At 55.1% G+C, this 12,079-nt stretch overlaps 1 protein-coding gene across 9 annotated transcripts in view; it reads left to right on the top strand.

Annotated features, from left to right (window-relative positions):
• The window catches only part of ARHGAP23 (Rho GTPase activating protein 23), a 94,144-nt gene extending 84,407 nt beyond the window's left edge, over positions 1 to 9,737 (top strand). For 7 of the 9 annotated variants that reach the window (XM_063706477.1, XM_063706479.1, XM_063706476.1 and 4 more), the window contains one exon: positions 7,291 to 9,737. In XM_063706477.1, coding sequence (XP_063562547.1) covers positions 7,291 to 8,319 — 1,029 coding nt within the window. In that variant the 3' untranslated portion in view covers positions 8,320 to 9,737. The remainder of the gene's footprint in view (positions 1 to 7,290) is intronic. The other 2 variants (XM_063706483.1, XM_063706484.1) reach the window with 2 other exon arrangements.
• The last annotated feature ends 2,342 nt before the right edge of the window (positions 9,738 to 12,079 follow it).

Below are 12,079 nucleotides of genomic sequence, written 5' to 3'. Positions count from 1 at the left end.
GGGAGGGAAAAGCGCATACATAGACCACTCTTGTGAGAAGTCCGATTGTGAAGAGATATTTACAGAACAAAAATGGAAAAATATGTGGCTTGAGGGAAACTTTCATTAAAAGATGAAAGCAGCCAGGCATGGTGGCTCACGCCTGTAATCCCAACACATTTGGAGGCCGAGGCAGGAGGATCTCTTGAGCCCAGGAGTCCGAGACCAGCCTGGACAACATAGTGAGACCCCAACTCTACAAAAAATGCAAAAATTAACCAGGCATGGTGGGGCATGCCTGTAGTCCCAGCTACTTGGGAGGCTGAGGCAGGAAGATCATTTGAGCTTGGGAGGTTGAGGCTGCAGTGATGAGCCATGATCATGCCACTGCACTCCAGCCTGGGCAACAGAGCAAGATCCTATCTCAAAAACAAACAAACAAAAAAAGATGAAAGCACATATTTACTTGCCAGTGGGAATGATCCAGGTGAGAGACAGAGAGAGAGAGAGGAAGAGCTGGGCCCAGAGCCCGTGAAGCAGCAGTAGCCTGTGCTCCTAGCAGATGCATCCCCAGGTGTAGTAGGAAGAGCGGGAGGTGGCAGGGGCACACTAGCAGGCAGTGTTGGCAGCAGGTCATTGGGGTCACTCCCAGCTGATGGCTCTTTCCTCAGCGAAGTGGAAGGTGAGGACGTCTGCTGGGCGTGAAGGTGGCAGGGAAAGTCTGAGCAGAGTGAAGGAAGTCTGAAATGGGTCCCATGAAGCAAGGCAGATTTCCTGAAGGGGCCGAGAAGCATCATGGGCAGGCCGAGGCCTCTGAAGGCTGTGGCCCCTTCTCGAGAGCCAGCACTTTGCCCAGCATCCGTGCCCCGCCCCTTTGGGCCTGGCTTCTCCACACTCCCCGGAGAGCCCCTTCTGAGTCCCTTCTGGCCAGAAGATGTCCTCATTTGCTTCCTGTGACCCCACCATGTCTCCAGTGGACCCAACACTGACCTCCCCAGAGCTCACAGGCCACTGCCTCCCTGAAGCCTCCTGGCTTGAAATTCCTGCCTCCTGAGACGCTAGCAGTTACCGTTTCCCAGTCTGGGCCTGCCTGACTCCTGCATTAACCTGGGAACTCCTGCAGGAGGCCTTCTCAATCACGGGGCCTTGAACAATAGAACGTGCTTTTCAGAGAGTACGTCTTTACTGTAAACTGACTCAGAGACTTCACTGTGACCCAGTGAGTTCATCACAATCACTAGCATGAGATGAAAGAGGAGGGAATGCACATTTACTGAGCACCTACTAGGTGCCAGCCAGTATGCAGATAACTTTTCACGAACATCGGTTTCATTTCATTTTTACAGAAGACCCTTGAATTTTGTACCATCCCCATTTTACAGATGTGGGGAACCAAGGCTCAGAGAACTTAAGTAACTAGAAGTTTGGGCGTATTCTTGGGCCTCAGGCAGGGGAGCTGGTTAGGTGGCCTCCTTCCTTGGTTGGTGCTCTGGTATCTGAGTTCTGATCCTCTGTTCTCAGGCTCTGAGTGTTTCTTGATTTTCTGGCACAGGGACTGGCTCTGTCCTGAGTCTGAGCTGAAACCAACCGGCCAAGCCTCTAAGAAACGGAGGCACAGACGAGGCTGCCGGTCTATTAAGTACAGTGATAGGAATAACTGTTGCAGGGACAGGGACGTTGAGTTGTGTGTGCCGCAGTGGTCTCAGTCTCACCTACTGGGGAGACCAGGAATCGGAGTCAGGGAAGCAGGAGGCACCAGCCGTCTGAGAGCCTGCGGCCTCCTGTCCCGGCTGTAGGTTAGGGGCTGCCTCGGGCACCAGGGCCTGGCCTCCCGCCAGGCTGTGAGCTCTGAGGGTGGGCACAAATCCTGCAAGTGCCGGACACTCACGACTGCCAGCCTCTGTCTCTCTTGCCTGACTCTAAAACCCAGGTCCGTGATGGTCAAACTGTGTTCCCTGGAGCCACCATGGGGTTGTGACCACCAACAGGTGTATGAGAGGACCAAGCGTGCAGGGATCCAAGCTCCCACGGCCTCCATCTGAGCCACTCTTGGTTCTGTCTCACATTGCTGGGTTTCTAGGGAGGATTCGATTTGGACAGAGTGCTCCCAAGCTCATCAGAAACCATGGTTCTAGATGTGACAGTCCTGTCTGTAGACGTTCTCCAGGCTGTGTCCAGGACACCCAGGCGGCGTCGGTGCCCCAAGTTACAGCCACATTCTGATCTTGCCTCCCTGTGTGGATGGTTTAGGCTGTCCCGGGTAGGAGTGTGGCCAGGCACACATGGCAGTCTCTCAGCTCCGTGGCGGGTGGAGTGGAGCTGTTCATTACTCAGAAGGCTCCCTTATCATCTTTTTTTTTTTTTTTTTTTGAGACAGGTCTCGCTCTGTCACCCAGGCTGGAGTGCAGTGGCCTGAACACAGCTCACTGCAGCCTCTAACTGCTGTGCTCAAGTGATCCTCCTGCTTCAACCTCCTGAGTTAGCTGGACTACAGGCACACACCACCACTCCTGCCTAATGTTTTTGTATTTTTTTGTAGAAATGGGGTCTTGCTTCTTTGCGTAGGCTGTTCTTGAATTCCTGGCTTCAATGGATCCTGCTGCCTCGGCCTCCCAAAGTGCTGAGATTACAGGCATGAGCCACGGCACCCCACTCTCCTTATCATCTTAATTCCAAGTTCTTGAGGAAGGGGACCACTTTTGTCTTCTCTGGTGGTCCCTCGCCTACTGCTTAGCTTTCTTTACAGCCTGCAATAAACCCCGAGCACCCCCACTGGTACAGGGAGAAGTCTAGCTCCTGACCAGGCTCTGATTTCCCTGGCCCTGCCCTATTCAAGTTCCTCAAATTCCTTGACCCCAACCCTTGCCCCATAAGAAACCTCCCCCACGACCCTGACCCTGACAGAGAACTGGCTGTGAAAATTTTTGCATTGACAACAGATATTGGAATGCAGGGATTCCCTATCTACTTCAGGCACCTTCAAGAATCAGAGGAGGCCAAGCATGGTGGCTCATGCCTATAATCCCAGCACTTTGGGAGGCCAGGGTGGGGAGATCACTTGAGGCCAGGAATTTGAGACCAGCCTGGCCAATATGGAAAAACCCCGTCTCTACTAAAAATACAAAATTAGCTGGGGGTGGTGGTGCACGCCTGTAATCCCAGCTACTCAGGCGGCTGAGGCAGGAGACTCGCTTGAACTGGGGAGGCGGAGGTTGCAGTGAGCCAAGATTGCACCATTGCATTCCCAGCCTTGGCAATAGAGTGAGACTCGTCTCCAAAAAAAAAAAAAAAGAAAAGAAAAAAGGAAAGTTATGCACTCTTGCTCCAGAAAGACACCTATCTACACAAATCCTGTGGCAAGTTCAAGGAGTTTATGGACCCCCAAAGCCTACCCAGGGACTCCAGTTAACAGCGCCTTCTCCAGAGTATTCCGGCTGGTAATTAGCTTGTTTGGCAGAAGGTGTCAGTCCAGCCGTCAATAATGCCTTTGGTCATCGCTGATTCCTAAGTTTAAAGTATTCAACAATATGAATAGTTACAATTTATTGAGCATTTGCTGTGTTACTGTGCTTACAATTACTAATCCTCACAAATGCCCTGTGAGTTAGAGATAGAATTGTCCTTATTTTGCAGTTGAAGAAACAGGCCAGAAGAGCTTCTGTAACTTGCCCCAGGTCTCACAACCAGCAAGTCGCCTGCTCCAGAGCCTCCCCTGTGAGACAGAACCCGTTAGGAGATGAGGCCTGCCCTGGGTGACCCTGCCCGGCTGTGAGATTAGAGCTTGAGGGCAGGGTGTGTATAAAGTCATCTCAGGCTGCTGTAATAAAATGCCATAGCTAGGTGCCTCAGACAACAGAAATTGATTTTCTCACAGTTCTACAGGTTAGAAGTCCAAGATCAAGGTGCCAGTGTGGCTCATTTCTGGTGAGGGTTCCCTGCCTGTCTTGTAGATGGTAGATGGCCACCTTCTCACACTGTGTCCTTACAAGGCAAGGCAGAAAGAAAAGAGAGCGCAAGAGAGCCCAAGCCCTCTGGTGTCCCTTCTAATAAGGGCACTAATCCCATCAAAAGGTCCCACCTTCACCTAAACCTAATTATCTCTCAAAGGCTCCACCTCCAAACTGGGGGTTAGGGCTCCCACATGTGAGTTTGGGAGGTACACGATTTAGTCCATAGCAGTGAGTGAAACCAGCTGATGACTGGCTGGTGGAACTGGGCTCATTTCTGTCTGGGTCTCTGAGCACTGCACTGGCCAGGTTTGTAAGCCCACTCCACAGCCATGTGCTTGACACCTGGCAGGTGCTCCGTGTGTGTCGGATGAATACACTGGACAAAAGAAAAAAAGGCTGTGGGCGCGGTGGCTGATGTCTGTAATAATCCCAGCACTTTGGAAGGCCAAGGTGGGAGGATCACTTGAGGCCAGGAGTTCAAGACCAGCCTAGCCAACATGGTGAAACCCCGTCTCTACTAAAAATACAAAAATTAGCCAGGTGTGGTGGTGCATGCCTGTAATCCCAGCTACTCGGGAGGCTGAGTCATGAGAATTGCTTGAACCCGGGAGGCAGAGGTTACAGTGAACCGAAATTGCGCCACCTACACTCCAGCCTGGGGTGACAGAGGGAGACTCCGTCTCAAAATAATAATAATAATAATAATAATAATAATAATAATAATGCTCTAGCCTGGTGCAAGGGTCCCCTGTAAGCTCTGCATGGAGCCCCTGCCTGCACCTGGACACCTCTGGTGACAGAGACCTCCATCATAAGATTGCTGTGACAGGGAGAAAGTTCATTATAGTGCCCCACATCCAGGTCCTTGTCACTTCCGTCCATTGCTCCTGCTGGCCCCCTGCTTTCCTGCAGTATATCCTGGATTAACTCCCTGATCTCTCTGTGAATCTGCTGACCTCTGCATTCCTTGGAAGAGAAATCAGTCGGACCTCGTTGCTTCTGGAACCAGCTGGGATGAGAGGGTAGTTTGATCAGGTGATCCTAGCGGCCTCTTAAGTCTCTCAGAGAGCACTGGCCAGGAAAGAAAGCAGTACTGGCCACCATATGCTCCAGGCTGATCCTAGCAGTGCAACCACATTGCACAACTCCAGGGGGTGCCTTCTGGTGTTGTGCATTGTGGGCAACCATGGCCCAGGAGCCACATGCCTGTGACTCCTGAGTCCCTGACATGCTCTGGTTTTCTCAGAACTAATTAATGTGAGAGCGAGGACAGTGGCTGCAGTGGCCACAAGAGGCATCTGGGTCTCCATTCATTATTACACCATGGCTGAAACAAGAGGTGGTCTGTGAGGAGGGTTGAAAGGGCAGCGTGACCTTGTCAGGTCATTCCAGCCCAAGACAGGAACCAGTCCCAGCGTCTGCTTCTCCAAGGCTTCTTGTGTTAAGGGGACTTCATTCACCAATTGTTTGTTCATTTCATGTTTATTGAGCACCTGTTATGTGCCATGCAGAAACAACCAAGTCACAGCCTTTGCTCTTAAGGAGCTCAGAGTTCGATGAGGCTGATGTGAGAAGAGCTAGGAGCATAGTGAGATGACAGGAACATAGAGAAGTGATCTCCCATCTCAGGCAAAGGGAGGGCTGGGAGGTTGCTGTACAGAGGAAGCCATGTTCGAGCTGGGCCTTGTAGGGTGAGTAGGAGCGCATCCAGCAAATAGGGCAGGGGGACATTAAGGGCTGGCAGCAATGTAACAGTGTAGGTCACATCAAAGGAAGGGTTGGTAGGGCTGTATTTCCACAGTGAGGGCTGTGTTGGGGTTGGGGTCAGGGCAGAGCAGGGCAGTAGGCTGGGAAAGTTGGGGCTGGGTTGTGAAGAGCCCCATGTGCTGAACTGGGGAACTTGTGCTTTATCCTGGTGGGTGCTGGGGCATGCAAGCTTCTGAGCAAAGCTGGGTGAGGATCAGATTCCTGCTTCAGAATGGTGGCTCTGGAGGAGAGACCCGGGCTGGGGCAAGGGTGGAGGCAGGAAACCCTATTAGGAGGGGCAGGAGGGCCCAGAGAGGGCAGAATGAGGGCCTGCCGGAGGAGGAGGAGGAGGAGGAGGAGTTGGCTTTGGGAGCCATTTCAAAAGAATCCAGGACTTGGCTGTGGGTAGAGGAGAGAGGGAGGAGTCACAAGACCGCCCTAAGGTGAGCAGTGTGAATGGAGGCCGTTTGGGGCAGGGGTAGGTAGGATGCTGTGGTTCCGGATAGGTGAGTTTTAAGAGTCTACAGACACCCAGGTAGAAATGGATTCTCAATGGGAAGAAGAGTCCCGGAGCTCAAGTGAGTGTGGTGTTGGACAGGGAGGCCTGGATAGCAGTGCTGCTTGGGAATGGTATTTTCTAGGGAACACGAGCAGAGAAGGCAAAGGGGCCAAAAACAGTCCTGGGAACACTGAGTCTTAGTGGGGAAGGCAGGGGCGGGGCGGGGGGCGGGCAAGAAGAACCTCCCAAGAGGCAGAGGAGAGGCCAGAAGGGCGGATGAAAACCAGCTTCCAGAAGGCCATGGCCGGCAGCATGGGCCCTCCTGGGAAAGTGTGAAAGGCCAAGGCCCCAAAACACCACAGGGTGTAGCAGTGAGGGCTGGTTCAGGTGAGAACAGCGGCATGAAGTTGCCCAACTTGGGGTTGGAAATCACAGTTTGGGAGCGGCTCCAATCCAAACCATGACACCATACGGGATCTTTCAGCCACTTGCAGGGGCGGAGCTGGCGGCGGGATTGACCTGGGACTGGGGATTGGCGGGGTGGGGAGCTGGTGGGGTCCGGCGGAAAGGGGAGGACGTGAACTTGGGCGGGTTGCCCTGGAGAGGCCTGTAGATGCTGGGCAGGTGGGAAGGCAGGTTTCCAGGTGGCGGCGGGTGGAGAGGAGGTGGGGGACTTGTGGTCAGAGAGCGCCCCTGCCGGGGATCTGGGGATCAGCATGCAGGAAGCTCTGGTGATGACACCCCAGGGGCGTGTGTGAAACGGATTCAGGCTGCCAAGCGTTATTCACTGTGGAGAGACTGTCATCACCAGAGCCGTGTCTAAACGATTTAGCCAGGGCTGGATACGGAAAACAGAATGGAAGGGGGCTTTGGGAGACCAGCCCACCTCACAAGAAAGAGCTGAGAGCCTAGATTTGGGCCAGCGGGGGTAGTCTCTGGACGGAGGGCGGCACGGGGCTGGAGGAGGAGCAAATTTTATGATGCGGCCGTGGGTGCTGGCCTTGGCTGGGGCTTGTGGCGACTGGGTGCCGTGACGTGGGGGTGGACCGGGTAGAGCGGGGTCGGCAGGGGGCCGAGTCCGGGCGCCCCCCGCATCCTGACCTGTCTCCCACACAGGGTTCGTGGGCCCCCAAGAAGGAGCCGTACGCTCGGGAGATGCTGGCGATCTCCTTCATCTCGGCCGTCAACCGCAAGCGCAAGAAGCGGCGGGAGGCGCGGGGGCTGGGCAGCAGCACCGACGACGACTCGGAGCAGGAGGCGCACAAGCCTGGGGCGGGGGCCACAGCGCCGGGGACTCAGGAGCGGCCGCAAGGGCCGCTGCCTGGCGCCGTCGCCCCCGAGGCCCCCGGACGCCTCAGTCCCCCGGCGGCGCCGGAGGAGCGGCCGGCCGCGGACACGCGCTCCATTGTGTCGGGCTACTCCACCCTGTCCACCATGGACCGCAGCGTGTGCTCGGGCGCTAGCGGTCGGCGGGCAGGCGCGGGGGACGAGGCGGACGACGAGCGTAGCGAGCTGAGCCACGTGGAGACGGACACTGAGGGCGCGGCGGGCGCGGGGCCTGGGGGGCGCCTGACGCGCCGGCCGTCCTTCAGCTCGCACCACCTCATGCCCTGCGACACTCTGGCGCGCCGCCGCCTGGCCCGGGGCCGCCCAGACGGCGAGGGCGCGGGCCGGGGCGGTCCCCGCGCCCCGGAGCCGCCCGGCTCGGCGTCGTCCAGCAGCCAGGAGTCGCTGCGGCCCCCGGCGGCGGCGCTGGCCTCGCGGCCCTCGCGCATGGAGGCGCTGCGGCTAAGGCTCCGCGGCACGGCGGACGACATGCTCGCCGTGCGCCTGCGGCGGCCGCTGTCGCCTGAGACCCGGCGGCGCCGGAGCAGCTGGCGCCGCCACACCGTGGTGGTGCAGAGCCCGCTGACTGACCTCAACTTCAACGAGTGGAAGGAGCTGGGCGGAGGGGGCCCCCCGGAGCCTGCGGGCGCGCGGGCGCACAGTGACAACAAGGACTCCGGACTCAGCAGCCTGGAGTCCACCAAGGCGCGGGCCCCGTCGTCCGCTGCCTCGCAGCCGCCCGCGCCCGGGGACACGGGGTCCCTGCAGAGCCAGCCCCCGCGCCGCTCGGCCGCCTCCCGCCTGCATCAGTGTCTGTGATCCCCACCTCCCGCGCCGCTCGGGCGCCACCCCTCCCTAGAGCCCCTTGGGAACCAGGAGGCTTCACCAGCCTGCACCTCCTCTTCTGTGGCCCCTGGGTGCATGGTGGGGGTGGAGGGCGCAGCAGGCAGTGTCTCTAGTTGGTGTGCTGGAACTGGCAGGGCAGAGAAGAAGGCTGGGGCCGGACTAAGTGAATGGAAGGGGGTTCCAGAGGTGATGAGCAGAAGAGGAGGGGGCGTGGGCTGCTGGGGTCTGTGTCCCTGCACACATGCGCCCGATAGGTCCCTCTGAGCCTTTCTGTGGCTGCACTTGGGGACCCTTGTGGACCATGGGGTGTGGCTAGGGAACCCCTAAGTTTCAGACTAAAGGAAAGATCCTGGGTGATGCTGGCTTTTTGCGTCTTTCTTCTGCCCTCCCACCTCAGCTTGTAAGTGGGGATGTGTGTATGTCTGGGGAGAGGAGGTGTAGGGTGCGTATGTCCATGGGGGGAGGGGCTTGTGTGTGCGAGTGTGTGCAGTCATTGTCCCAAGGTGTTTCCAGTAGCGACTTCTGTCCCCCTACCCCCACCCTGGTCCCCACTTTGCGCCCCAGGGCTCCCTGCCTTTGGTGCACACAGGATCCTGCCCGCCCCCCTTGCCAGAGCCAGAGAAGGGGGTTGGGGCCATTCCAAGGAGGCAGGACTGAAACCCTCACCAGGGTTACTCCCCAACATCCTTTTGCCTGAGTCACCCTCTAAGCGCTTTAACCACGGGCAGCTGCCTGTTCCCCAGACAGTTTTGGGGGGGGTCCAGGGTCCCCCTTGCTGGTACCTCCCTCACCCCTCTTTTTGTTTTTCCATCTGTGCCTGTTCCTTCCACAGCCCAGGCACACAGAAGCCCACCTTCTTCCCCTTAGGAGGAGGGATAGTCAACACCCCTGCTGTCTCTCTGTCACTCACACACTGATTTATGGGGTCTGAGCTGGGCTGTTCCTGCAGGATGGACAGGACCCAGCGCCCTCTTCTCCCCACAGGCTGTAAATAGACTTCCAATCACCAGGCCAGCCCCCACACACCCTCACTCATTCCAGGGAAGCCCAGGTAGGTGGTGAACCCACTGCCACGTCTATCAGTCCTCTTGTTTTATGCCAAGATTTACTGTAAAGTAGATTTCTTTCCCTCCCTCCCCCTTCTTTTATTGTAAATATTGTCTCTAAATGTGTAACATATTATAAAGAATTTATAAGGATTTTTAAAGATGTTTTGCTCATTTACAAAAGTGTTGTAACAGTGTTGGACAAAGCCTTCCACCCCATGTCCGCATGGCTCCTTTCACTGTGTCCTTGACACACCTCTCTGGCAACAACTAAAATTTCCTGCTTCTGAAAAGTCCTGTCTTAAAAGTACAGTCTATATCTTGGAAATAAATGGCTTTCCTCAAGGCATGAGTCAGCTGTCTCACTTGTTTTGGAGGGAAAGGGCCAGAGTGGGGCTGGGAGACAGGAGAGGTACCTGGCCCAGGGAAGGAGGGCAATGGGGACTGGACCAAGGGGTGGCAGGGCGGAGGCAGACTTCTTCCTGGTGACCTTTTTGTAAGTGTCCTGGGGGACTGGTCAATGACACAGGGACAGATATGAGTTGGAAGAGTGGGTGGCCCTCATTGCTGTGCGAGCTTTCCAGGCACCTGCTCTCTTCCTACAGAGCCCAGGCAGGTGCACAGGCACCGTCTCAGGCCTACCTGGAGCTTCACAATGGTTCCAGCAGCCCTGCCCCGCAGACAGGAGGCTTGGGCCAGCTGTCGTAGGCACTCCAGGCCCAGATAATATTGCAAAAGGACAGAATGGGTTTTGCCCTTTGTCCCCTTCACATGTGTAAGCTTACAACATGGGGTGGGCGTCCTTCTGTGCCGGCGGTTGCTTTGTAGTTGCCCCAGCCAGTTTACAGGCTGCCTCTGCTGAGCCTCGCAGCTTTCTGTAGGAAGACCAGGTGACAGTCATTAAAGGGAATCTAGGGAGGGCTGGGGCAGTGGCTCACGTCTGTAATCCCAGCACTTTGGGAGGCCAAGGCGGGAGCCCAGGAATTTAAGACCAGCCTGGGCAACATAGTATAGTCCCTCCCCCTCCTCTATTAAATATTTATATATATATTTAAATCTGTATATATATAAAGGGAATCTAGGGAGGAGCCCAGGAGCTGGGAAGAGCTCAGTTGCTCACTGAATCCTATGCCCCACCCTTCCAAGTTGTTTCTGTTGGGCAAATGAGCTCATAGCATCGTAGGCTCTGCCAGCTCCAAGGGCTTTACACGTCTTATTATTTTTTTTATTTTATTTTTTTTTGAGACCGAGTTTCGCTCTTGTTGCCCAGGCTGGATCTCGGCTCACTGCAACCTCCACCTCCCAGGTTCAAGTGATTCTCGTGCCTCAGCCTCCCAAGTAGCTGGGATTATAGGCATGCGCCACCACATCAGGCTAATTTTGTATTTTTAATAGAGATGGGGTTTCTCCACGTTAGTCAGGCTGGTCTCGAACTCCTGACCTCAGGTGATCCGCCCGCCTCGGCCTCCCAAAGTGCTGGGATTACAGGCATGAGCCACCACACCCGGCCAACACGTCTTAAATCAGTCCTCCAACACTCTTGAGCACACCACCATTGTTTTCTGCATTTTATATATGAGGAAATGGAGGCACGCAGCAGTGACATAACTTGCCCAGCCCAAGGTCACATAGCTAGTAAGCTGTGGAACCAGGGTAAGTTTAAGTCCAAAGAAAGGACACAGAGATGGGGTAACAAGCCCATTGGGCCACCTTCTCCAGACTGTAGTAGACTTTGAGTGAGAATGGATGAAAACCCTGTGCTCTCCTTCAAAAATAAAGTAGGGATAGGCCTGGCACAGTGGCTCATGCCTATAATCCCAGCACTTTGGTAGGCTGAGGCAGGGAGCTCCTGAGGCTAGGAGTTCGAGACCAGCCTGGCCAACACGGTGAAATCTCATCTCTATTAAAAATACAAAAATTAGCCGGGCATGGTGGCACATGCCTGTAATCCCAGCTACTCAGGAAAGCTACTCGGGAGGCTGAGGCAGGAGAATCGCTTTAACCTGGTAGGTGGAGGTTGCAGTGAGCCGAGATTGTGCCACTGCACTCCAGCCTGGGTGACAGAGTGAGATTTTGTCTCAATAAATAAATAAATAAATAAATAAAAGAGGAATGAAAATATCTCTAGATTTATTTTTATTTTTATTATTCTATTTATTTATTTTTGAGACAGGGTCTTGCTCCATTGCCCAGGCTGGAGTGAAGTGGTGTGATCACAGCTCACTGCAGCCTGGACCTCCTGGGCACAAGTGAGCCTCCAGTGTAGCTGGGACCACAGGCATGTGCCACCACACTCAGCTATTTTTTTTTTTTTTTTTTAGTAGAGACAAGATCTCATTATGTTGCCCAGGCTGGTCTTGAACTCCTGGGTTCAAGCGATCCTCCTGCCTTGGCCTCCCAAAGTGCTGGGATTACAGGCGTGAATCACTGTGACGGGCCTATTTATTTATTTGAGACAGGGTCTCACTCTGTCACCCAGGCTGGAGTGCAGTGGCGATCGAAGTTCACTGCAGCCCGGACCTTCTGGGCTCCAGTGATTCTCCCACCTCAGCCTCCCAAGTAGCTGGAATTGCAGGTGCGTGCCACCATACCCAGCTAATTTTTTAATTTTTGTAGCGACAGGGTCTCCCTATGTTGCCCAAGCTGGTCTCAAACTCTTGGGCAACCCTCCTGCCTCAGGCTCCCAA

This window comes from Gorilla gorilla, chromosome 4, assembly GCF_029281585.2.
Source record: "Gorilla gorilla gorilla isolate KB3781 chromosome 4, NHGRI_mGorGor1-v2.1_pri, whole genome shotgun sequence".
Taxonomy (NCBI): domain Eukaryota; kingdom Metazoa; phylum Chordata; class Mammalia; order Primates; family Hominidae; genus Gorilla; species Gorilla gorilla.
Note: the sequence above shows the minus strand (reverse complement) of the source record. Positions and strands in the feature narration are given on the sequence as shown.